Raw genomic sequence first — 24,276 nt, 5'->3', positions numbered from 1 at the left:
TTTTATTTTCTTATTAATCGAATTGTCTATGTGGATTCCTCCAGGTACCTGACTTTCCTCCGAGTTCAAAAGACATGGTGGTTAAGTGCATTGACCATCCTAAATTTCCACGAACAGGTGCCAGAATGTGGTGACTAGGGAATTTTCACAGTAACTTCATTGCAGTGTTAATGTCAGCCTGTTTGTGATACTAATAAATAAACTTTAAACTTACCAAATTCCACCAGCTGCCAAGGTAGGATTTGAGCAAATGTCCCCAGAGCACGGGCCTGGGTCTCTGGATCACTAGTGCAGTGACATTACCACTACATCACCATCTTCCCTACATCTCAGAAGTATCTAAAAATAACGATTCTCAAAAATGTTACTTTAACAAGTAGCTGGAACTATCAGGGTCAATTTTCACACCACACAAGGGGTGGAGTCAGTGATGCATTGGGCTTGAGAATAGCACCTGAAAATACCTGTGTCAGTTTTCCCATCACCATTTCCGGCATGGTCATTTTAGCAGATGCATTTGGGGTCCAAGGAGCTACCCACCTCCACATGGTGGGTATCTGTTTAGCACAACTAAGACTTTTCAGTCAAATTAAAGGAGGAGAACTGGGATTTTCCAGCCAGCCTCCATATGTCAACATAGCAGCGACAGATCAGCCATGATCTTATTGAATGGCGGGGCAGGCTCGAAGGGCTGGATGGCCTACTCCTGCTCCTATTTCTTATGTTCTTATTCTTATGTTCTGCAATCAGTGGGAGTCCAATTTAGGGCTTGGGTACCTAGAGTGGGCACCTGGCAGAAGGCCTGGGAGCCAACTCTCCAGGCAGGTCCACAGGCCTATCTGCCTGCCTGTGGTGTGAGTAGCCACCCTTTGGAGGGACTCCCCTTCCCACAATAGTGGTCTGGCTTCAAAACTCACCTTTGAACTTAAGTTTTTATAAACTTGGAAAGAGGCATCTCCTTGTTGAAGCACGCACTATAATTTACCTACCACCACAGGCTGCTGCTTCATTCGACTGGGAAGGAATCCACTTGGTCTTCAGGTAGCTTCTGCTCTTTAATTGGTCAGGGAGCCTGTGTCCATGTCAATGAAAGGGCCACCTCTGTGCAATCCCAGGGAGTGTGTCACAATGGTGAGGGATAAAAGACCTCTGTCCTTTAATGTAACAGAGCATTCAGACAGAACACAACTCTGGACCCCACTGTGGAGCTGGATTCAACAAGATGACACTGCCTCCTGTGAGAAATTCCCTGCAGCTGCCACGGACTTCTGTTGGCCAGATCTTTTCCAGCATGGGGTAATGGAGAACATCATCTTCAGAGGAAGGAAAGAGAGAGAAGAGGGCCAGGGGTGATAGTGGTAAAGCCAGATGCTTGAGCACGGGTTAAAGAGGGGGCAGAGCAGAATCCAGGAGAAGCAGCAGCAGGGAGAAAGAACAAGAGCCTAAACAGAGCAGCCTGAAGCCTCCGCTGAGACAGTATAGTCAGTTCAGAACCTGCTACCAGTCTCAAGAAGCCCTGAAGGGCAAGGAGATGCCATTTATAATCTAGATAGCTCAAAGAGTAACTAGCAATGATTGCCATGTGTGTGCAGTCTTTCAACATTCTTCCTGTACTGCACTTCAACTTCAGGTGTAACCTCCAACCCATGTTGCGAAGAGACAGAATCATAGATAGAAATGAAAGGTTCAGGACCACTAGCCATTACTGAATACAAGGCAACGCTGTTGCCACGATTCAATGACTTAGTTTACAATACAACTGATTCAAAACTAGCAGTTAAACTTCCAACAGCTTCCTTTTTTCCGTCTGGAGTGTTGGACCATGGTCATCCATTTTAAGAAGTTAATTTCTAAACTTTTAAGACCTGATTCCAGAGCATCAAGCAAACAGGCCGTAGTTCAAAATCTCAACAGCTTGGACAGGCAAGTAACGTTTGGGAATAACCCTTGAAGGGGGATACTTGCTTGAGTGGTTGGGGGGGGTGGTTTAAATCAATATGCCAGAGAGATGGGAACCTTTGCAAGGATGCAGAGCAAGGGGTATTAAGAACAAGAGGAAAAGACAGCAAGGAGAATAAGGAAAGTGATAGGCAGAGAAATCAAGGGTCAGAGTCAGATAAGAACCGAGTAAAAAAATTAGCAGGAAAGGGAAAAATGTTAAAAGTGCTCACCTTAAGGCTTTGTACCTGAATGCTTGAAGCATTTGAAACACAATGGATGAATAGTTGTACAGATAAGTGTAAAGGGACGTGATATAGTTGGCATTATGAAGATGTAGCTCCTAGTTGACCAAATAAACAATAAGGGCTATTCATTGTTTAGTAAGGACAAACAAAGGAAAAGGTGTTGCATTGTTGATCTAAGATGATATTGAAGAAAGATATTAGCATAGATTATGTGGAATCTGTATGGGTCGAGTTAAGAAACAACAAGGGGTAAAAAATATTGGTGTGGATGGTATACTGACTACCAAACTGCAGTAGTAATGTTGGCAAAAGCATTAGACAGGAAATCAGATGCATGTGCTAAATGAGCAGTGATTATGGGCGACTTTAATCTGCTTATAGATTGGGAGAGTTAAATTAGTCACAATACTATAGAATTTTTGGAGTGCATTTGAGATGGTTTTCTGGAGCAACATGTAGAGGAACCAACAAGGGAGCCGGCCATCTTGGACTAGGTGTTGTGCAATGAGAAAGGAATAGTTGGCAATCTAGTTGCGAGAGAACCCTTAGGGACGTATGACTATAATATGATAGAATTCTTTGTCAAGGTGTATAGTGATGTAGTTGATTCTGAGACAAGGGTCCTGAATCTAAATGAAGGTAACTATGATGGTATGAGGCTCGAATTGGCCATGATGGACTGGGAAACATTACTGAAAGGCAAAACAGCGGACAGGCAATGGCAGGATTTAAAGAACGAATAGGTGAACTCCAGAAATTCATTATTCCTGTTTGGTGTAAGACTGGTGATGGAATTGTGGCCAAATCATGGTTTATAAGAAGCATTAGAGATGGTATCAGATTCAAGGAAGAAGTATACAAATTGACAAGAAAAAGCAATAGGCCTGAGGATTGGCAGCAATTTAAAATCCAGTAAAATTCAGAACCAATGGATTGATTAAGAAGGGAAAAATAGAATATGAAAGCAAGTTAGCAGAAAACATAAAAACTGACTGTAGAAGTTTCTATAGGTATGTAAAGAGAAAAAGACTGACAAAAATGAATGTAGGCCTCTTACAGTCAGTAATAGAATTCATAATGGGGAATAAAGAAATAGCTGGGGAATTAAATTTATACTTCGCTTTAGTTTTCACAAAGGAAGATATGAATAATGTAACCGAAGTTATGAGAAAAACAAGTGTGAGGAGCCAAAAATCAGCATTTGTAGAGAAATGGTTTTGGGGAAAGTGATGGGATTGAAGATAGCTATATCTCTAGGTCCTGATAATCTTCATCCCAGAATACTTAAGGAAGTGGTCATGGAAATAGTAGATACATCAGTAGTTACTTTCCAAAATTCTTTGGACTCTGGAGTAGTTCTTATAAATTGGAGGGTGGCTAATGCAAGCCCACTATTCAAAAAGGGAGGTAGAGAGAAAACAGGGAAATGTAAGACCAATGAGCCTAATATCTGTTATCAAGGATTTCATAAGCATTTGAAGGAAGTGGTTTAATCAGACAAAATCAAGTTGGATTTACAAAACACAAATCATGCTTGACGAATCTATTGGAATTCTTTGAGGGCATAACTAGTAGAGTTGACCAAGTGTTGACTAGTAGAGTTGACTAGTAGAGTTGACTGGAGAACATAAGAACATAAGAACATAAGAAATAGGAGCAGGAGTAGGCCATCTAGCCCTTCGAGCCTGCCCCGCCATTCAATAAGATCATGGCTGATCTGTCGTGGTTCAGTTCCACTTTCCCGCCCTCTCCCCATAACCCTTAATCCCCTCTCTTATCAAGAACCCATCAACCCGCTTCTTAAAAATATTTAGCGAGGCAGCCTCCACCACTTCAACAGGCAGAGAATTCCAGAGATTCACCACCCAGTGGACATGGTTTATTTAGACTTTCAAAAGGCTTTTGACAAGATCTCACATAACAGACTGCTATGTAAAGTTAAAGCACATGGGACTGCAGGTAGCATCTTGCTTGAGATGAACAGAAAGCTGGCTAGGAGATAAGAAGCAAAAGAGTTGGCATAAATGGGTGTTTTTCTGATTGCCAATCAGTGACTAATGGGCTTCTGAGGCATCTGTCTAGGCCTCCAGCTGTTCACATTATATGTTGATTTGGAAGAGGGAACTGAATGTATTATCTCCACTTTTGCAGAGGATACGAACTTGTGTAGGAGGGAGAGCTGTGAGGAAAATGCAAAGACGCTTCAGTGTGATTTGGACAGGCTGAGCATGTAGGCACATATATGGCAGATGTGCATATATGTACAATGTGGATAAATGTGAGGTTATCCACTTTGGTAGCAATAATAGGAAGACAGATTATGACTTGAATGGGTATAAATTGAAAGATAGATATTCAGCAAGACTTTGGTGTCCTTGTACATCAGTCGTTCAAAGTAAGCACGCAGATACAGCAGGCAGTTAAGAAGGCAAATCTATGTTGGCTTTCATCATGAGAGGCTTTGAGGATAGGGAATCAAGATGTTTTGCTGCAAAAGGGCATTGGTGAGTAACACCTGGAGTACTGTGTGCAGTTTTGGTGCCCTTATCTGAGGAAAGATGTCCTTGCTATAGAGAGAGTACAGCAAAGATACCAGGCAGATTCTTGGCTTGGCAGGTCTGTCAATTGATGAGGGACTACGTCGGTTAATGATTACATTCACTGGAGTTTAGAAGAGTGAGAGGGGATCTCAGAAATGTACAAAATTCTAATAGCATTAGACAGGATACATTGGCAGGGGAGTCCAGAGCAAGGGGTCGTAGTTTGAGGATAAGGGGCAAACCTTTTAGAATGGAGGTGAGGAGAAATTTCTTCACCCAGAGGGTGGCATTCACAGAATGTAGTTGAGGCCAAAACATTGTCTGATTTCAAGAAGAAATTAAATATAGCTCTAGTGGCTAAAGGGATCAAAGGGAAGGGGGGCAGCGGTGGGGAGATAAATCAGGATATTGAATTTGATGATCAGTCATGATCAAAATAAATGGCAGTGCAGGCTCAACGGGCTGAATGGCCTACTCCTGCTTCTAGTTTCTACGAATAGAAGCAGCAGGAGGATGAGGCAGCAAAGAGAGAATTTTCAGCTGTGGCTGGGAAGCACAGAGCAACGTGATCAATTTTGTTCAACAGTGACACAATGAGGAACACTGAATCAACACTGCACTATATCCCGGCGTAAACAGACTTGCTGCACAACATAAAAAGCGTGGTTAGTGACCCAAAAAAGCTTTGTAGACAAGTGTGGACCAAATGCAATACCTTTATTATCAATAGTGTTACTATATAATAATGGGCAATCGAACAAGAGTCACCATGGTCCACGAACAAAACATGTTCACCAAGCAGCAATCCTATAAGTGTCATTTGTTCCCTGATATAAAATCATTTTGTAGAAAACATAAAAACTTCCTTTCCTTTACGAAAATGAATGGGCCTCAGTACACCAAGGTGGATAGGCAAAATAAGCCAGCATCGCTTACTTGACTTCAGAGCACTGTGCATAATTCACACCTTGCTTTAGAGGCACAAAAACATAGGAAAAATAATTGGCATTTGCTCAGAGTGTATACCAGTTTAATGGAACAGAATCTTCAGAGCACACAGGGGGAATTAGATTTCACTGATTCTCCACCCCCGCCAGAAACGTGAATGAAGGGCTTTTAGGGTGGAGAAATACTCATGCCAACTTCAGTTAGTATTATTTGATCCTCAAATTTCAGAGTGTACCAGCACTGTACAATTTACGGCATGTTCGCAACCGGATGAAATAATTACTTCTGGAGTTTTGAGAGTTATGGACATTTCCTCTGCAATTATTCCACTTAAAGACTGCATGATGGTTGAGAGTGCAGAAGGTGCCAATTACAATATGTCGTTGAAACTGGTTTTATTGTCCAGGTGATAAAGTACCATTGAGCATGCAGTGAAAAAGGGTCACTTAACGCATACTTCACAAGGGGATCATATCCATCTCATTTCAGCACAGCAGGGCTGTGTTTTGTGATCAATGGACAGAATTTATTGCAGTGATGAACCAAGGTACACAAAAACATACTTTTATTTTAATTTTACTGACAAATTTTGCAAATTCTCTTTTGGTTCTGTGTACAAAATCATTTACAATGCCAAGCCTTCTTTTCCTTGTACATCAAATATTAAACCTCACGGAGACATTATAAATTAAATATGTAATCTTGTTAAAGCTTTCAGTGTTAATCTTCATTTCATCTTTAAAACATTTGTGCAACAGTTGCTGTGTACATAGATACAAAAAGAATGTTACTCAATAGTGCATTTGAGACAACTGTACATCCTTAAACTCAAGTGCAACTCAGTTTGTGCTTCCATTTCATTTCAAGTTTGCTATATCATTCCCCCATGATAGAGATGAATGTTTCAAATATAAGGCATTCTGGACATCCATATATTTAAACTGTGATCTGCACTGATATTTTTGGCTCGTAAGGCTTGTTGTACAAAATATGAATATATATTTTATATGCTCTTGTTGGAGATCATTGCAAAGCATCTGTTAACAGTTTATCATTATCAAAAATGATCAAGGCCATTAATTAAACTTGCTTCAAATAAGTGTGTATTTTTTATACAGTGACATTTTTGTAAAGTTCAGCAATCTGCGAGCTGAAGAATTTCTTCAGTTCTGCCCTCTTTGCTTTGAATGTTGGTGTCAGAAGGCCATTTTGAACAGTTAGCATCTCGGGATGGAGATAGATATCCTTCACCTATTCAAAATGAAAAGAATCCGTTATTAAACAAGTCAGGTCATCTTTCAGCTCGATTCAGCAGCAGGTTATCCCAAAGGTCATTAGCGACCCAGTTGGGATTAATTCCTCAATTGTCATGGTGGGACTGGAAATCAAGTCCCTGGATTATTAGTGTAGGGCGAAGGGCTGCAGGCACATGGGATGACCACCACCAAAGTTACATTCCGAACTTGGCAAATATTGGCGTTCTTCCATCACCACTGGGTCAAAATCCTGGAACTCCCTCGACCACGGACAACAGAAATTCAAGCAAGTGGCCACGACTACTATGAAATTGTTGCACATCTACCAACAGATTATACTCTGAAGATACTTAAATGGGTGTGAACTGATTTGGGATACCTGCAAACATGAAAGATACTAAATTTTTTAATAAATGACTGAACCACAGCAATTGGGTCTTGCAGTGTTAAGGTGAGCTAAAAGTAATTCACAATTATGTGGCCAATTTGAAAGCTCCTAACCAGTTATAAATTGCACAGTAGACAAAAATAACTGCAGTGTGTGAAGTTTTTGTAAGAAATGGAAGGAAACACAGACAGTGAAAACCACAATTTATAGCTAAAGGGCATCAACCGAAATGCAGTGACACATGGAGGCACAGATAAGTGCTCTGCATGTTGTGAAGAAGCGAACCATGCATGCATGGAGACTGATGTGGGAATGCCAGCGTTGGACTGGCGTAAACACAGTAAAAAGTCTGACAACACCAGGTTTTAGTCCAACCGATTTATTTGATAATACTCACAAGCTTTCGAGGGGACTGCCTCTTCGTCAGGTGAATGGAGAGTTCTGGCCTCAGACAGAGCATATAAAGATCAGTAATCTCTAAACTGTCTGTGCTTTATATGCTCTGTCTGAGGCCAGAACTCTCCATTCACCTGACGAAGAGGCAGTCCCCTCGAAAGCTTGTGAGTCTATTATCAAATAGATCGGTTGGACTAAAACCTGGTGTTGTCAGACTTTTTACTGTGCATGGAGACTACCAGCTTTGCAGTAATCACAAGAGTCACATGGCTTGCCAGAGGGATATACATGAGGATGAAGGATAAAAGGTGCCAAGGTGGAAAGTGAAGACATCCATAAGAAAATGGAATCTATATGTATAGCCAACTAAATAAACAAAAACAATTGCTGACCATGTTTTCAGCCTATAACTTAAAAAAACAAATTAAGGGATGTTTTGCTGACTGGGCCAGCATTTATTGCCCATCCCTAATTGCCCTTGTCGTGCATTTGTTTTAAAAAAATGAGCCAGCCACTCAACACTGCTGGAGTCACATGTAGGCCACACTGGATAAGGACGACAGATTTCCTTCTCTAAAGGACATTGGTCAATCAGATAGGTTTTTCTGACAATCAACAATGGTTTCATAGTCATCATTAGACCTTTCATTCCAGATTTTTATTCAATTCAAATTTCAATATCTGCCGTGACAGGACTTAAACTTGGGTCGTTGGAACATTATCCTGGGTCTCTGGAATATTAGTCCAGTGACAATACTACTATGCCATTAATTCCCCCTGCAATTGCAAAATAACAATGATTGAGAACTTAGTACAACAGCCCCCAAACCAGGAAAATGCCACTAAAGGAAACCCAAAAAATAATTATAATTCACACACACAGCTTGCAATTACAATCTCTTCATTTGGCAGTTTTACAGCTTTACACCTGACTTACTGAAGTGCCGCACCATACCCACCACCCTATCCTTCTCCCTTCCGACAATGTCTGATATTGTGCTGTAGCGATACCTCTCATAGCTTGGATTACAATTACCCTCATTCGGCTTCGGGGAGCCACACAGACACAATGTACTGAATGGCTGCCTTCAGTATTCTCCCACTCCAATCCAAATTGTTGTTGCTGATGTCTGGGATGCTCTGTTCTTTAGTAGTACAGCACACATCACTATCAGAAGCATGCTGTGGGTGTGGAATTAGCATTAGATCCAGTCCAAGATCAGGTTCATTGCCTTTTCTTGTCAGCCTGACTCTTGTATGTCTCTCTTGTGGTGACCACAAATTGGATTCAATTTGAATTTGAATTGATGTTTGGAGCAATCCAGGAGATGGACTAAACGCTCACCCAGTCTGTTCTGTGCTTTGGCTTTGTAACTATAAGAACGGAGTAAAAAGTTCTGCTATGTGATTACAATAGCGCCCAGAGGCAGAACGGTGGCACCGTGGTTTAGCACTGCTGCCTCAGAGTGCTAACTGCCTATCTGGAGTTTGCACATTCTCCTCTTGTCTGCGTGGGTTTCCTCTGGGTGCTCCGGTTTTCTCCCACAGTCCAATGACATGCAGGTTGGGTTGATTGGCCTTGTTAAATTTGCTCCTTAGTGTCGGGGGATTAGCAGGGTAAATATGTGGAGTTATGGGGATAGAGCTTGGGTGGGATTGTGGTCAGTGCAGGCTCAATGTGCTGAGTGGCCTCCTTCTGCACTATAGGATTCTACGATTCAAAATGGTGTAGAGGGCACGAAAATTCCCAAAATCATGTATCTAGAAAGACAAGGAAGGTTGAGCCCCTACCAGAGGGAAAAAAATGAATAGCTTTCATTATTCCAAAAATGTCCTAACCTACCAGGGCAAAAGCATGCACTTTAATTTATTTGCTACATTACAGGTACTAGTCTGTCATATATGCTTGCAAATTCTTATCTTAGGGGAAGCTGCAATCATTGCTGTTACTGTTCACATCTCATGTGCAAGATTCATAAGGTTTGGGTTTTCACAGGAAAGACGAGCTGAGGTAGAGAAGGTGTTGGCCAAAACAGTGGTTAAAAGACTTCAAACCTCATGCCATGGAAAATGTATTCTAACTTGGCTTGGGCCCGAGTTTGGCCCTGATATGCAGGTGGCAGTCTGAAAGCTGGAGTGCCAGTTTGTCAGCATCATTTTCACAGAACCCCTACCTCCCACCCCCCACCCACCCCCTTCCCCCACCTTAAATTATTTTGCAGCCCGATTGGAGGAGTAACGACTGCCTGCCTACCATCAAGTTACGGGCAATGATTCTGAAACCGAGTGGAATTTTTCCCTTTGAAAATTGGGAGCATGGCAAATTGTTGGGAGGTGACCTTTTGGATTGACGCAGCAGTTCCTACCGACCAAATGCTGCCTTGTTCCGTAATGGAGGTTTGGCAGCTGTGGCTTTTTTTTTTAGTTTAAATATTTTAAAGTTGCTGAAAGGGCAATTCACAATGGAGGCATCTAACTTTTCTCTCTTCCCCCCCGCTATGGGCCTTCTGATTTTGGGAGCGTGCCTTCCATCTTTAATGAGAATGATAAGCACACCCTCTGGCCATTAACTGGCCAATCCAAGCAAAAATCAATGTCAGGTGACCACTCAACATGATGCCTGAGCTCAGGACCTTTATTTGACTCTAGAGTCCTGACTGAAAAAGAGAAAAAAACTGCCCCTTAATGCTGCCGTCTAAGATTCATAGAGATTTACAGCATGGAAACAGGCCTAACTTGTCCATGCCGCTCACTCTTTAACCACTAATCTAGACCTAATTTGCCTGCATTTGGCCCACATCCTCTCATCTTACCGATGTAACTGTCTAAATACTTTTTAAAAGGCTAAAGTGTGCCCGTCAGATTGTTCCAGATATTCATCACCCGCTGAGTGACAAGAGGGTCTTACTTGAATTCTACATTTTGATTTAATTTGTTTGGAGTTTTCTGGAGCTGTAATTTTAAAGTGGTTGGTCATCTTTGAGTTTTTGTTTTAGTGAAAAACATCAGCCTGTATGGGAAATACATTCATACTTATTTTCACTCACAATGTGAATTGATTGATATGCAGAATCATAACACACACTCAGCAGCAAGTGGCCACATTAGTAATGGATGAAGGAAACCACTTAGTTTGAAGGAAGGAAGGAAGGAAGGAAGTGAAAGAGAGAGAATAGCCAGCAAAGGATGTAGAACACAGCCAGCAAAACAATCACTTGCTTACTTGTTCAAATGACTTGAGTCCAGCTTCTTTTCCAACTTGTATCAAATTTGCTAAAATAGCATCCTTTAAAACCTTTAGGAAAAACAAAAGTGCAAATAATTCTCCATTGGAAATGTGAAAATTGTTAAAGGCCTTGTGAATTATGAGACAAGTATTTAACTAATGCAAAAAAAGTGGCAAATTTATACAACACAACCAATGCTTCAAGTTTTTTTAGTCTACATGAGCAACTTCTTTAAGCATGCACCCCCTTTAATTTTTTCCCCCCACATACATGCTGTAATTTAAAGGAGTCAGCTGGAGCATGATGAGAATGGGAGCTTGTAGGTTGCTGCAGAGCTACACAGCTTAGGGGGAGCATTAAGCCAATCTCTTCCAAAACCAGCCCTCAGCTTGGCTCAGTGACTGCACACTTGCAGTCAGAAAATCAAGAGTCCTGCACAGAATCGGATAAGTAGTCATGATGTGGGTATGCCGGCGTTGGACTGGCGTAAACACAGTAAAAAGTCTGACAACACCAGGTTTTAGTCCAACCGATTTATTTGATAATAGACTCACAAGCTTTCGGGGTTAGTCCCTTCGCCAGGTGAATGGAGAGTTCTGGCCTCAGACAGAGCATATAAAGCACAGACAGTTTAGAGATTACTGATTAGAATGCGAATCCTTACACCTAACCTGCTGTTCAAGACCTGAAGTGGCTGACAATGTGAGTGGAAGGAGCACTGATCATAGGTTAAAGAGATGTGTATTGTCTCCATACAGTACAGTAAGTGAGGTTTTGCAAACCCAGGCAAGTCACGGGGGTTACAGATAGTGCGACATGAACCCAAGACCCCTAATCAGTAATCTCTAAACTGTCTGTGCTTTATATGCTCTGTCTGAGGCCAGAACTCTCCATTCACCTGACGAAGGGACTAACCCCGAAAGCTTGTGAATCTATTATCAAATAAATCGGTTGGACTAAAACTTGTTGTTGTCAGACTTTTTACAGAATCGGATAAGCCAGAGGGATATTTGATACCAATCCAGTGTTGCATTTTCAGGTGTGCCACCTTTCAGAGATGGAGGGCCTGTCTGCAAGTTTAGGCAGACATAAAAAAAATCCCAAAGCACTCTTCGACCCGTAGTAGGCTAGTCCTACTATTGGGCTGATTTTCATTAATGGCTCAGCCTACGCCACCAAAGCAGATTTCCTGCTGTCTGGGGGGAATTTTGCGATCTGGAAATTGGCTGCTGCACTTGTCTACAACACAGTAACTATATTCCCCAAGGAATTAAGTGGCTGGGAAGTAACGTGGAACACCCTGAAGATACAAGTTATTTTCTTTCCTCTCGAATCTAGTAATAGAAAGAATGATAAATATTTGTAACATAGACTGCATACTCCTCCCTACCAATCACAACTACTTTATGGCAATGGAAATAAAGTCACCCACAAGCAAATATTTGCTCTTCAATACTGATAAACACACAAGACTTGCCTTGTTTTTACACAATTCCTCAAACGACCCAGAAATATTTCTCTTTTGTGCCCACACAGGTAACACTTCAGGATCAGGTATTACAATTCCCACCAGAAAGGCCTGTAATAGAAAAAAAATCAACATGACACAACACGAGATAAGACTTGGGAGACCATCAAACGTCTTTGTCCTTGCTAGAAATGGGGATGCACAGGATTAATTCATAAAGAATATCTAAAATATTATCCTTGAAATTTCAAAGGATGCTGTAAGTATGCGTAGGGTAAGTGTGTGAACAAAAAAATGTTAAGTGTAGGAGAATCTCACATATTTAAAAAGAATATTTGTTTGCACAAACTGGTTTAAAAATGTATAAAATGTAAAAAAAAGTTCCTGCCTTCTAGTAACATCATTTAACATCAAACAACGCACAATAATTATTTTCTCGTCTGCAATGGCACATTCTGTGGCATTTGGGCAGCATGGTGGCACAGAGGTTAGCACTGCTGCCTCTCAGTCCCAGGGATCCGGATTCAATTCTGGTCTTAGGTGACTATCTATGTGGAGTTTGCATGTTCACCCCACATCTGAGTGGATTTCCTCTGGGTGCAGCAGTTTCCTCCCATAGTCCAAAGATGTGCAGTTAGGTGATTAGCCACACTAAAAAACTGCCCCTCAGTGTCCCAAGTTGCATAGGTTAGGTGGACTTAGGGGTTACGGGAGTTGGGCGAGTTGGGGGGTGTACGGGGGTAGGAGCGTGGGCGTTGGTAAGTTTCTGAGCTGATGCAGATTTGATGGGCTGAATAGCTTCCTCTTGTAGGGATTCTATAATTTCTTTGTGGTCTGAGGATAGAGAATAGAGATAATTGCGCCTGCAACTCTATAGCATCATCCTGACTCATCAAAAGGTCTCTAAAAAGTACGTAGAAAAATATAGAACAGTTTTCCAGTTTTTGATCAATTTTGATGAACAGTAAGTAGAGTTGGAAAGCCAACCCAGTTCCTTTCATCAGTTATTGGACAAAAATAAATTCATACTTTGTACAAAGTCTATACTCCTTATACAACAAAATATGACAAATCACATTTAAAATATTGATCCTGCGCTTTACATGCAAACCACTTACTGTGCATTCAAAATGTACGACATCCATCTCTTTATAGCATCAGGCCTAGCAACATTTTGCTTTGGCACAGATGGGAAGCATCTTGTTATTTTCCCAGCTCCGGGAGTAGCCTGACTGTCAAATACCCCAGGTGTTGCGCTTTCGCAGAGGTTGCCCCACACTGGGAGAATGTACACACTCAGCAGAAAAGCATGAAAGTAGGAGGTGGGGTGTGGCGGGGTCTTCAACCTGCTGATAGCAGGCAGAGCATGCAGCGAGTTAAACCCGACAGGAGGCCAAAGCTACGCAGCTTTCGTAGGCCTCTGGAACTTTTGTTCAGAAGGCTGCAGCATCAATAGAATATACATACAATATGAGTGTATTATCCTCTACCACCACCCACTTCTGATCCAACTCAATGGCCAGTGAAACTCGTCATGTAAAGGCCTGCATGGTCTGGTCAAATGGCCTGGTTCTGTATTGCCTGTTCTATGCAATTCCATGCACAAACCTGCAAGCTACCTGGCCATAAAGCACAGTGGCACAGTGGTTAGTACTGCTGCCCCACAGCACCTGGGATCCAGCTTCAATTCTGGGCATGGGTCACTGTCTGTGTGGAGTTTGTATGTTCTGCCCGGGTCTGCGTGGGTTTCCTCCGAGCACTCCAGTTTCCTCCCACACTCCAAAGATGTGCAAGTTAGGTTGATTGGCCATGGTAAATTGCCCCTTAGTCTGACAAGGGCTAGCAGGGGTAAATATGTGGAATTACGGGGATAGGGCCTGGGTGGGATTGTGGTCAGTGCAGACTAGAAGGGCTGAATGGCCTCCTTCTACACTGTAGGGATTATGCCTTGTCACTAAGCAGCCCCACCATAATTTATAAAACTATCTGCAAGAATTGCAGTCTTTTAAAAAAATTCACTCGCAGGATGTGAGCATCGATGGCAAGATCAGTATTTATTGACTGTTCCAAACTGTCTCAAGGTGGCGGTGGTGAGCTAACTTCTGAAACACAACCAAATTTGTTAGGCCATCTTGGAGAGCAGTTAAGAGTCAAACACATTACTGTGGGTTTGGAGTCACATGTAGGTCGGGCCAGGTATGATGGCAGATTTGCCTCCCTCAAAGACATTAATGAGCCAAATGAGGTTTTACAACAATCTGGTAGTTCCATTCTCACCATTATTATTAGCCTTTTAGTCCAGATTTCTGTTTATTAATTTATTGAATTTAAATTCTCCAGTCATGGTAGGTGTTGACCTGATATCTCCAGGCTTTTAAAACCAGCCTCAGGATTAGTGTTATATAACCACTATACCCCTCACAAATACTGTAGTACACACCCTGCACTGCACCAGAGCACCTATAAATATCCTTATGCAAAACAATACAAATTTCAGAACAAACTAAGCCAATTCTATTCAGCCTTTGGCTGGAAATCCAAATTTTACATTCAGACAATGCACACTTGGAGGGAATGGTGCCAAATATCTGGCAGGTTAACACTCCGGTCCATTCCAGATGCTGCTATGTTTCACTAAGGCTTACAATCATTAGTTAAAAGTTAAAGCTTATTTATTAGTCACAAGTAGGCTTACATTCACACTGCAATGAAGTTACTGTGAAAATCACCTAGTCGCCATACTGCAACGCCTGTTCGGGTACACTAAGGGAGAATTTAACATGGCCAATGCACCTAATCTGCGCATCTTTGGGCTGTGGGAGGAAACCCACGCAGACACAGGGAGAACATGCAAACTCCTCACTGATGGTGACCCAAGCTGGGAATTGGACCTGGGTCCTTGGCACTGAGAGGCAGCAGTGCTAACCACTATGCCACCGTGCTGCCCCAAGATCGATTTCAAACATCCACATATTAAACATTCTTTTGACAAAGTGCAGACACAATTTCTGGAGCCAGACAAAAGAGAACTTTGCCCATTGGCTTATGTGCCAATTTTCCAGCTCCTTCCACCCCCTGGCCAATTTCTTGAAGACTGGTGGTGGTGGTGGTGATGGTAGCAGGCTAGCTAATTGAAGCACTTAAAGGCTATTGTCTACAACCCACTGGGATTTTCCAGGCAGCCTCCAGATCCCCACAGCTGGCGAGGGGACAATGCAGCTACCTCTAGGCGGCTCCCCTGGTAACACACCAGGGTAAACACAGTAAGAAGTCTCATAACACCAGGTTAAAGCCCAACAAGTTTATTTGACAGTAAATCCACAAGCTTTCGGGTTTGCCCCTTCGTCAGGTGAATGGAGAGTTCTGGTCTCAAACAGAGCATATAAAGGCACACACTGTTTACAGAATACTGATTAGAATGCGAGTCTTTACAGCTAATCAATTCTTAAAGGTGCAGACAATCTCCACATCTTGACAGAACGGGGTGCCAATGCTCCAGGAAGGCCAAAAGTGGAGGGGGCGGGGGGGGCATGGTGAGGGCAGCACAGTGGTTAGCACTGCTGCCTCTCAGCACAAGGGATCCAGGTTCAATTCTGACCTCTGGTGACTGTCTTTGTGCAGTTTGCACGTTCTCCCTGTGTCTCTATGAGTTTCCTTTGGGTGCTCTCATTTCCTCCCACTCCACGGGGTTAGGTTAATTGGCCATGCAAAATTGTCCCTTAGTGTCAGGGGGGACTAGCAGAGTAAATGCTTGGGGTTACGGGGATAGGGGCTGGGTGTCATCGGTTGCAGGCTCAATGGGCCTAACGGCTTCCTTCTGCGCTGTAGGGATTCTATGAAAGGCCCTTTCCCATTTGCCTGGTTTTAGTTGCAGTCGCAGGTCACCACATGGATCTTTTTATTTTAAATTTAAGATTTTGGGATACCCTTGCCCTCATTTCCCTGTAATGACATCCTGCTGCTGCTTTTAAGCTGCAGGGATTCCTATGAGGCAGCAAAACTGCCCTCTGGCCACTAATTGGTCAATTCAGTGAACATCATATTTCCTCCTGATGCCGGCATCGAGAGGCCTGTAGGATAATTCTGTCCAAGTTTAAAATTCAACTTGGATAGCAGCATAAAACGGGCGACACCAATTCTTATTCAACAGCCTGCTCAGTGTTCAAACTAAAACTCACCTTATAAGAGGCAACAACTGACTTATGCCTCTATTCAGTGGTAGTCCCAAATTTAGAAATGAATCTTACTGGAATTACCTGCAGACTGTCACCATGAACAAATATCTGGGCCACAAGCTCAGACCGCAGATAGATGTTCTCAATTTTCTCTGGTGCAATGTACTCGCCCTGCGCCAGTTTGAATATATGCTTCTTTCGGTCAATTATCTTCAAAGTGCCATTCTGTCGAGGCAAAACAAGTTCCATTTTTTAATCACAAGCTGCTACATATTTCTGACAGAAATTAAATCTCATCACAGGAAGGTTTCACAGCTGTGAGATTGTATGTCAAAAGCATCCCTCTTTCCTTAGCTCAGTAGAGAGGCAGACACTGCAGAATGGAGTTGGGGGGGGGGGGGAGGTTTGAAAAAGAGAGATATTAGTAGATTTGGGGGGGGTGGGGAGGAGGAGGAGGAGGAGGAAACAGCAGTACAGCATGACTTTTGGGCCTTTGAGACCAGCAGTGATGATGAGACCAGCGGGTAATAATATCATGCAATAGGTATCTGCCTAGAATACAAGTGCAAACCATCTGATTTGATTTATCGTCACATGTATTAACATACAGTGAAAAGTAATGTTTCTTGCGTGTTACACAGACACAGCATAGAGAGGGAAAGGAGAGTGTGCAGAATGTAGTGTTACAGTCATAGCTAGGGTATAGAGAAAGATCAACTTAATGCGAGGTAAGACCATTCAAAAGTCTGACAGCAGCAGGGAAGAAGCTGTTCTTGAGTCGGCTGGTATGTGACCTCAGACTTTTTCCCAATGGAAGAAGGCGGAAGACACATCTGTCAACGTTAGTTAAAATCCATCTTTTCTTTTGTTAAGTTTAGCCATTATGTGGGAACCAACAACAACACTTTTTTCCTTCCTTAAATCCTGTGGTAGGTGATTGGCATGACAAGAGACAAGTTCCAAAGCCACAGTTAAGCCACCGCCAACAGTTCTCCACCGAGGTATGTTGAGTATTGGGATGGAGTGGGGAGAACAGGTCAGTGCTTTGCACAAACTTATTACTTCCTAAGACCTTTGTTCCATCCTTCTGACTGTATATTTGTTAGCAAATAGGCCAGCCTTTTGAATTTTATCTTTTCTCCCAAGGATGACATGTGGGAAGTGTGATGGAGGGGAAGTGATTCTGTTTATTTGTTGTGAGGATTGAGTGCAGTATTATGCTTGCAAGTCTTGAAAGTCATTATGCCGCAGTAGTAAAGTATGATCAAATACAGTTAAATCCAGTTAAGGTGAAGGAAAATTGCGACAAAAGTATTTTTAAAGGAACATACTTGAGAGGTAATAAGCCGTGGATAACGAAGGAGGTGAAGGAAAGTGTTAAATTAAAAGCGGAGGAATTTAGAGTAGCTAAGAGCAGTGGGCGAGAAGAGGATTGGGAAAGGTTTAAATGTCAACAAAGATTGACAAAGAAGTTGATAAAGGAGGGTAGGAGAAGCTATGAAGCTGGGCTAGCACTTAATATAAAAAAGGATAGCAAGAGTTTTTATAAATATATAAAAAGGAAGAGGCTGGCTAGGGTGAACGTTGGTCCTTTAGAGGATGAGAAAGGGGAGCTAGTGGTAGGGGATGGGGATATGGCTAAGGTCTTGAATAACTTTTTTGTTTCTGTCTTCACGGAGGAGGGCGTGAATAATTTGCCGGGTGTTAGCGATGGAAAGGTGGTAGGACTGGAGGGTCTTAATGACATTACTGTTACTAGAGAGGCGGTGCTCGACAGACTGGAGGGGCTGATTGTGGACAAGTCCCCAGGACCGGATGGAATGCATCCGAGGGTTCTGAAAGAAATGGCGGAGGTTATAGTGGATGCCTTGGTGGTTATTTTCCAGACATCGCTGGATTCCGGGGAAGTATTGGAGTATTGTGCGCAGTTCTGGTCGCCTCACTATAGGAAAGATGTAGAAGCTATTGAAAGGGTGCAGAGGAGATTTACAAGGATGTTGCCTGGACTGGGAGGCATGCCTTATGAAGTTAGGTTGAGGGAGCTGGGACTCTTTTCCCTGGAGAGACGAAGGTTGAGAGGCGACCTGATAGAAGTTTACAAAATGTTGAGAGGAATAGATAGGGTGGACTCTCAGAGGCTATTTCCCCGGTTTGAAATGGTCACTACGAGAGGACACAGATTTAAGGTGCGGGGAGGGAGGTTCAGAAGTGATGTTAGGGGTAAGTTTTTCACTCAGAGGGTGGTGAGTGAATGGAATCGGCTGCCGTCAGTGGTGGTGGAGGCGAACTCGCTGGGGTCTTTTAAAAGACTTCTGGATGAGTATATGGGGTTTAATGAGATTGAGGGCTATAGATAGGTCTGTAGGTTGGTAGGTGATGATGTGATCAGCGCAACTTGTGGGCCGAAGGGCCTGTTTGTGCTGTAGTGTTCTATGTTAAGTGCCGGAAGATTGGAAAACGGCTAATGTTACGCCGTTGTTTAAGAAGGGTGCCAGGCAAAAGGCGGGGAATTATAGGCCGGTTAGTTTAACATCTGTGGTAGGTAAAATGTTAGAATCCGTCATTAAGGAGGAAATTGCGAGGCATCTTGAAGGGAATTGCTTGATAGGGCAGACGCAACATGGTTTCATTAAAGGGAAGTCGTGTCTGACAAATTTACTGGAGTTCTATGAGGATGTGTCTAGGGCAGTGGATAGAGGAGAGCCGGTGGATGTGGTCTTTCTGGATTTTCAGAAGGTGTTTGACAAGGTACCTCACAAGAGGTTATTGCAGAAGGTCAGGGGACATGGAGTTGGGGGTAGGGTGTTAGCGTGGATAGAGGATTGGTTGTCAAATAGGAGGCAGAGAGTGGGGGTCAATGGGTGCTATTCGGATTGGCAGTTGGTGACTAGTGGGGTGCCCCAGGGGTCGGTGCTGGGGCCTCAGCTATTTACCATTTATATAGATGATCTGGAGGAGGGAACCGAGTGTAGGGTGTCGAAATTTGCTGATGACACCAAGATTGGGGGAAAGGCAAATTGTGCGGAGGGTGTGGAGAGTCTGCAGAAGGATCTAGATAGGCTGGGCGAATGGGCCAGGAAATGGCAAATGGAATTTAATGTTGGCAAGTGTGAAGTTGTCCACTTTGGTAGGAAGAATGGTAGGAAGGACTATTACTTACGTGGCGAAAAACTGCAGCAGGCGACGGTGCAGAGGGACCTCGGGGTCCTTGTGCATGAGTCGCAAAAACCCAGCTTGCAGGTGCAGCAGGTGGTCAGGAAGGCAAATGGGATGCTGGCCTTCATAGCGAAGGGGATTGAATATAAAAGTAGGGAGGTCTTGCTGCAGCTGTATAGGGCATTGGTGAGGCCGCAGCTGGAGTACTGTGTGCAGTTTTGGGCGCCGCACCTGCGCAAGGATATTTTGGCCTTGGAGGGAGTGCAGAGGAGGTTTACTAGGCTGATACCGGAGTTGAGGGGGTTGAGCTATGAGGAGAGGCTGAATAAACTGGGCTTGTACTCGTTAGAGTTTAGAAGAATGAGGGGAGATCTCATTGAGACGTATAAGATGATGAATGGGATGGATAGGATAGAGGTGGAGAGACTCTTCCCGCTCAAAAAAGACAGTAGGACTAGGGGGCACAGCCTCAAGATAAAGGGGAGGCGGTTTAGAACGGAGTTGAGGAGGAACTTCTTCACTCAAAGGGTGGTGAATCTCTGGAATTCTCTGCCCGTTGAAGTGGTGGAGGCTGCCTCGCTAAATATTTTTAAGAAGCGGGTTGATGGGTTCTTGATAAGAGAGGGGATTAAGGGTTATGGGGAGAGGGCGGGAAAGTGGAACTGAGCCATGACAGATCAGCCATGATCTTATTGAATGGCGGGGCAGGCTCGAAGGGCTAGATGGCCTACTCCTGCTCCTATTTCTTATGTTCTTATGTTCTTAGTATGCAGAATGACATTTTTACACTGTTTAATGCTTGGAACACCAAGTGGCTGATGATCTACAATTTACACCACCAAGTTAGAGAGGTCCATGTCTAGATCATATGTTACAAAGTGTCACGTTTGGAAGGTACCTTTGGGTATTTACCAAATCCAGTGGCACTGTGGGTTTATAGTATCCTGTCACCCCTGGATCTGAATATATCCTATATCAACAGGGTAAAAAGGTCACTAGCTTTAAAGATTCTACATCAACGGGCACAATCCCAATCAATTCCCTTATGGTGGGCAATGCAATACCCTTTATTTTAGCTCTGACTAATAATCTCTTGATTTAGGGAAGGCAAAAGGAATAGTGTGACCTGGAGAAGGTGATACTTCTCAGAGGTGGGGGCTGAGACATATTCTGGGCAGGAGTGGAGGAAAACTTTGAATCTGCATTGAATACCAGTTATTGTTAATACAATGAGAGTTTGAAATAGGCATGGATTCAATTGCTCAGTAACTCCTCGTTCTAGCTGAACTTATTCTAATTGTTTTAGCTTCTTCTGCAGTAAAGAGTATTCAGACAATACATCATTCCTGTTTTGTTTATATTAGCTGGATTGGATTCTCTGATCTCATTCACTGCCACTACCTATATTAGAATGCACTCTTCCCAATAACATGCCTCAGCTCCCACCTCAGAGTATTGCCCTCTGCAGGTTACACTATTCCTTCCAACTTCTCCAAGAAAGCTTATTAGTCAGTGAGAATGGAGAATCTGACACCCAGCCAAAACTCCATTCACCGCCGTGGGACTGAAGAATCCCAGCAGCGGGCAAGGTCAGACAATTCCAGCCATAATTTTCATTTCGTTAAGATAGAAGCACTGAAAAAGTGCCTACTGACACTTAGGCTCAGTCATTTAGTTGAAGTGCTATTTCTATTCACACTAATACCGTCAAATGTAAAGATATCAGGTAATGTAGATTCCAAATTGGGATACAGATTCAGTGGCACCACTCAGAACAGTTACCCAAGTATACCAGCATTCATTTCAGCTCCCATTCCTAATTGCTATCCTGAACCCTCAATGAAAGTTCGAAGTGACAACAGAATCACCATGATATTCCATCCCTTGAATAACCATTTCATAGAACCCTTACAGTGCAGAAGGCAGCCCTTTGGCCTCCCAAGTCTGCACTGACTCAGCATCTTACCCAAGCCCAGTGCCGCCCATGGGACTGAGTTGCCAGAAGGAGAGTCGGTGAAAAAAATCATTCAGAGTGCTGTATCGAAATAGAAGTCCACATCTCATAAAAAAGTGGTGGATATTTGTAACAAAGTACAGAAGGGAAAAAAAGAGGAAAAATGAAGAGTGTATTCTAATATAATTGGTATTTAGGAAAGTCAATATCACTTCTGGGTCTCTGGGACTCATTTATGTCCTAAAGCAGCATTAGTTATATTAAAAACCAATTACACTTATACTGTACAAGGAGATGATCAGAAAGAATTTCCTCCTTACCGGCAGCCATTTTCCTACATCCCCTGTGTGCAGCCAGCCACGGTCATCTAGAGCTTCTGCTGTTTTCTCAGGGTCTTTTAGGTAGCCAAGGAAAACATTTGTCCCTTTTACACAAATCTGGAAGATGAAACACAAACAAGTTTCCAGCCCTGTGAGCAAAGTGTTGATGATTAAAAGTTTATACTTACAAGTTATGTCCGTCATTTCTCCACAAAATAATGTGATGCAAACAAGGAGGATATCAATGCTTGGTTTAAGCAGACTTGGTACACCATGTGCTATTTCCACATTTTGTTTTCAATCAATTTCCCAATTAAAATCAAAACTCCTAATATTAATGCCACACATTCTTAAATTCTATAAACTGACTCATATGCACATTTTCCCCGTGTCTGTGTGGGTTTCCTCTGGGTGCTCTGGTTTCCTCCCACAGTCCAAAGATGTGGGGGTTAGGTTGATTGGCCATGCTAAATTGCCCCTTAGTGTCAGGGGGATTAGCAGGGTAAATACATGGGGTTATGGGGATAGGGCCTGGATGGGATTGTGTTCTGTGCAGATTCGATGAGCCAAATCGCCTCCTTTTGCACTATAATAATTCCATGACTCCAAGATGAGCATCTGGACCATTCTGGTTCAACAGGTTTTGAGATGACTGAGATGACCAATGTGTGACTGACAGACTGTGCCACACGAGGCATGTGGTGCTTGAAGGAACCTTGGGACATCTGTGTGCTTTCTCTGACACGTTGACTTTGCCTCTGCACATTTCTGATGTAGTGTCTTGATGTGTTCGGTGCCTTTTCGGATGAGCTTTCTCCATTCTGGTTGGTCACAATCCATGGACTCCTATGAGTTGGCGGGCATGTTTGACCTGCTTTGGGACATCACTAAAACATGTTTTTGCTGACCTCCTGGGAATCTTCATCCATGACTGACTTTCAAATAGAGCGACTGCTTTGGGAATCTAGCTTCAGGCATATCAACAACATGTCCAGCCCAATGGAGCTGGTTTCGAGTGATTAGTGCCTCAAAACTGGCCACATTGGCTTCGCAAAAAGCATGGCTATAAGGCCATCTTTCCTGCTACCAGCCAAGGCACCACTGTAGATACTTCTCCAGTGCTTCTAGATACTTACCGTAGGCTCTCCAAGTCACCAAAGCTTATAGAAACATGGCGATTACTGTTGCCTAGTAAACTGCGACAGTAGTTTTGGGTCTGAAATTTTTCTTTCAGTTGCTTTTTTTTATTCATTTATAGGTTGTGGGCTTCACTGACTAGGCTAGCATTTATCGACCATCCCTAATAACCTTTGAAAAGGTGGTGGTGAGCCACCCTCTTGAACCGCTGCAAACTCCGAGGTGTAAGTACACCTTCAGTGCTGTTAGGGAGGGCGTTTCAGGATTTTCACCCAGCGATAGCGTAGGAACAGCAATATACTTTGAATTCGAATGGTGTGTGGTTTGGAGGGGAAATTCTCACTGGTTCCCATGCATCCCCTGTTCTTCTAGATGGTGATGGTGTAGAGATGCTGACGTTGGACTGGGGTAAACACAGTAAGAAGTCTCACAACACCAGGTTAAAGTCCAACAGGTTTATTTTGGTAGCAAATGCCACTAGCTTTCAGAGCACTGCTCCTTCGTCAGGTGAGTGGGGAGTTCTGATCACAAACAGGGCATATAAAGGCAAACACTCAGTTTACAGAATCTGATTAGGACTCACATTCCAATAAGTATTCTGTAAACTGAGTGTGTGCCTTTATATGCCCTGTTTGTGATCAGACCTGGGGAATCCTGTCAATTGCCTCATTGTTAATAGATGACGGTCGGTTGAGGACGGCTTCGAAGCGTTCAGCCCATCTCTGCAGGTTCTGAGCCCTTTGAAGCCATCCTCATCCGACCGTCATCTACTAACAATGGGGCAATAGACAGGATTCCCCAAGTTGATATCAACAGCGCCATGGATGACCCCACCGGTAGTAGCCGAAGTCACGAAAGCTGTCAGCCAGCTATCCAGTGGCAAAGCCCCAGGGGCAGATGCCTTACCCGCAGAGATCTACAAAACAGCTGCTGGTCCTGTACTTATCAAGAAGCTCACCGAGTTTTGGAAGCAAGGATCCATTCCTCAGGAACTTAAAGATGCTTCTATCGTACACCTCTACAAGAAGAAGGGCAATTGGCAAGTATGCGAAAACCACTGAGGAATCTCGCTGCTTTCCATTACAGGAAAAACCCTCGCAAGAGTCCTGTTAAATCGTCTGGTCA

The 24,276-nt window shown here is 43.2% G+C and overlaps 1 protein-coding gene across 3 annotated transcripts in view; it reads right to left on the bottom strand.

The window, feature by feature from the left end:
* Positions 1 to 5,479: 5,479 nt before the first annotated feature.
* The window catches only part of acsl1a (acyl-CoA synthetase long chain family member 1a), a 196,212-nt gene continuing 177,415 nt past the window's right edge, over positions 5,480 to 24,276 (bottom strand). For all 3 annotated transcript variants that reach the window (XM_080189404.1, XM_080189405.1, XM_080189406.1), the window contains exons 17-21: positions 22,015 to 22,131; positions 16,666 to 16,809; positions 12,419 to 12,520; positions 10,938 to 11,009; positions 5,480 to 6,925 (exon numbers count right to left, since the gene is read on the bottom strand). In XM_080189404.1, coding sequence (XP_080045530.1) covers positions 6,785 to 6,925; positions 10,938 to 11,009; positions 12,419 to 12,520; positions 16,666 to 16,809; positions 22,015 to 22,131 — 576 coding nt within the window. In that variant the 3' untranslated portion in view covers positions 5,480 to 6,784. The remainder of the gene's footprint in view (positions 6,926 to 10,937; positions 11,010 to 12,418; positions 12,521 to 16,665; positions 16,810 to 22,014; positions 22,132 to 24,276) is intronic.

Source organism: Carcharhinus amblyrhynchos, chromosome 5 (assembly GCF_965287045.1).
Source record: "Carcharhinus amblyrhynchos chromosome 5, sCarAmb.v2.hapA, whole genome shotgun sequence".
Lineage (NCBI taxonomy): Eukaryota > Metazoa > Chordata > Chondrichthyes > Carcharhiniformes > Carcharhinidae > Carcharhinus > Carcharhinus amblyrhynchos.
The sequence above is the reverse complement of the archived record's forward strand: the minus strand, read 5'-3'. Positions and strand labels throughout refer to the sequence as shown.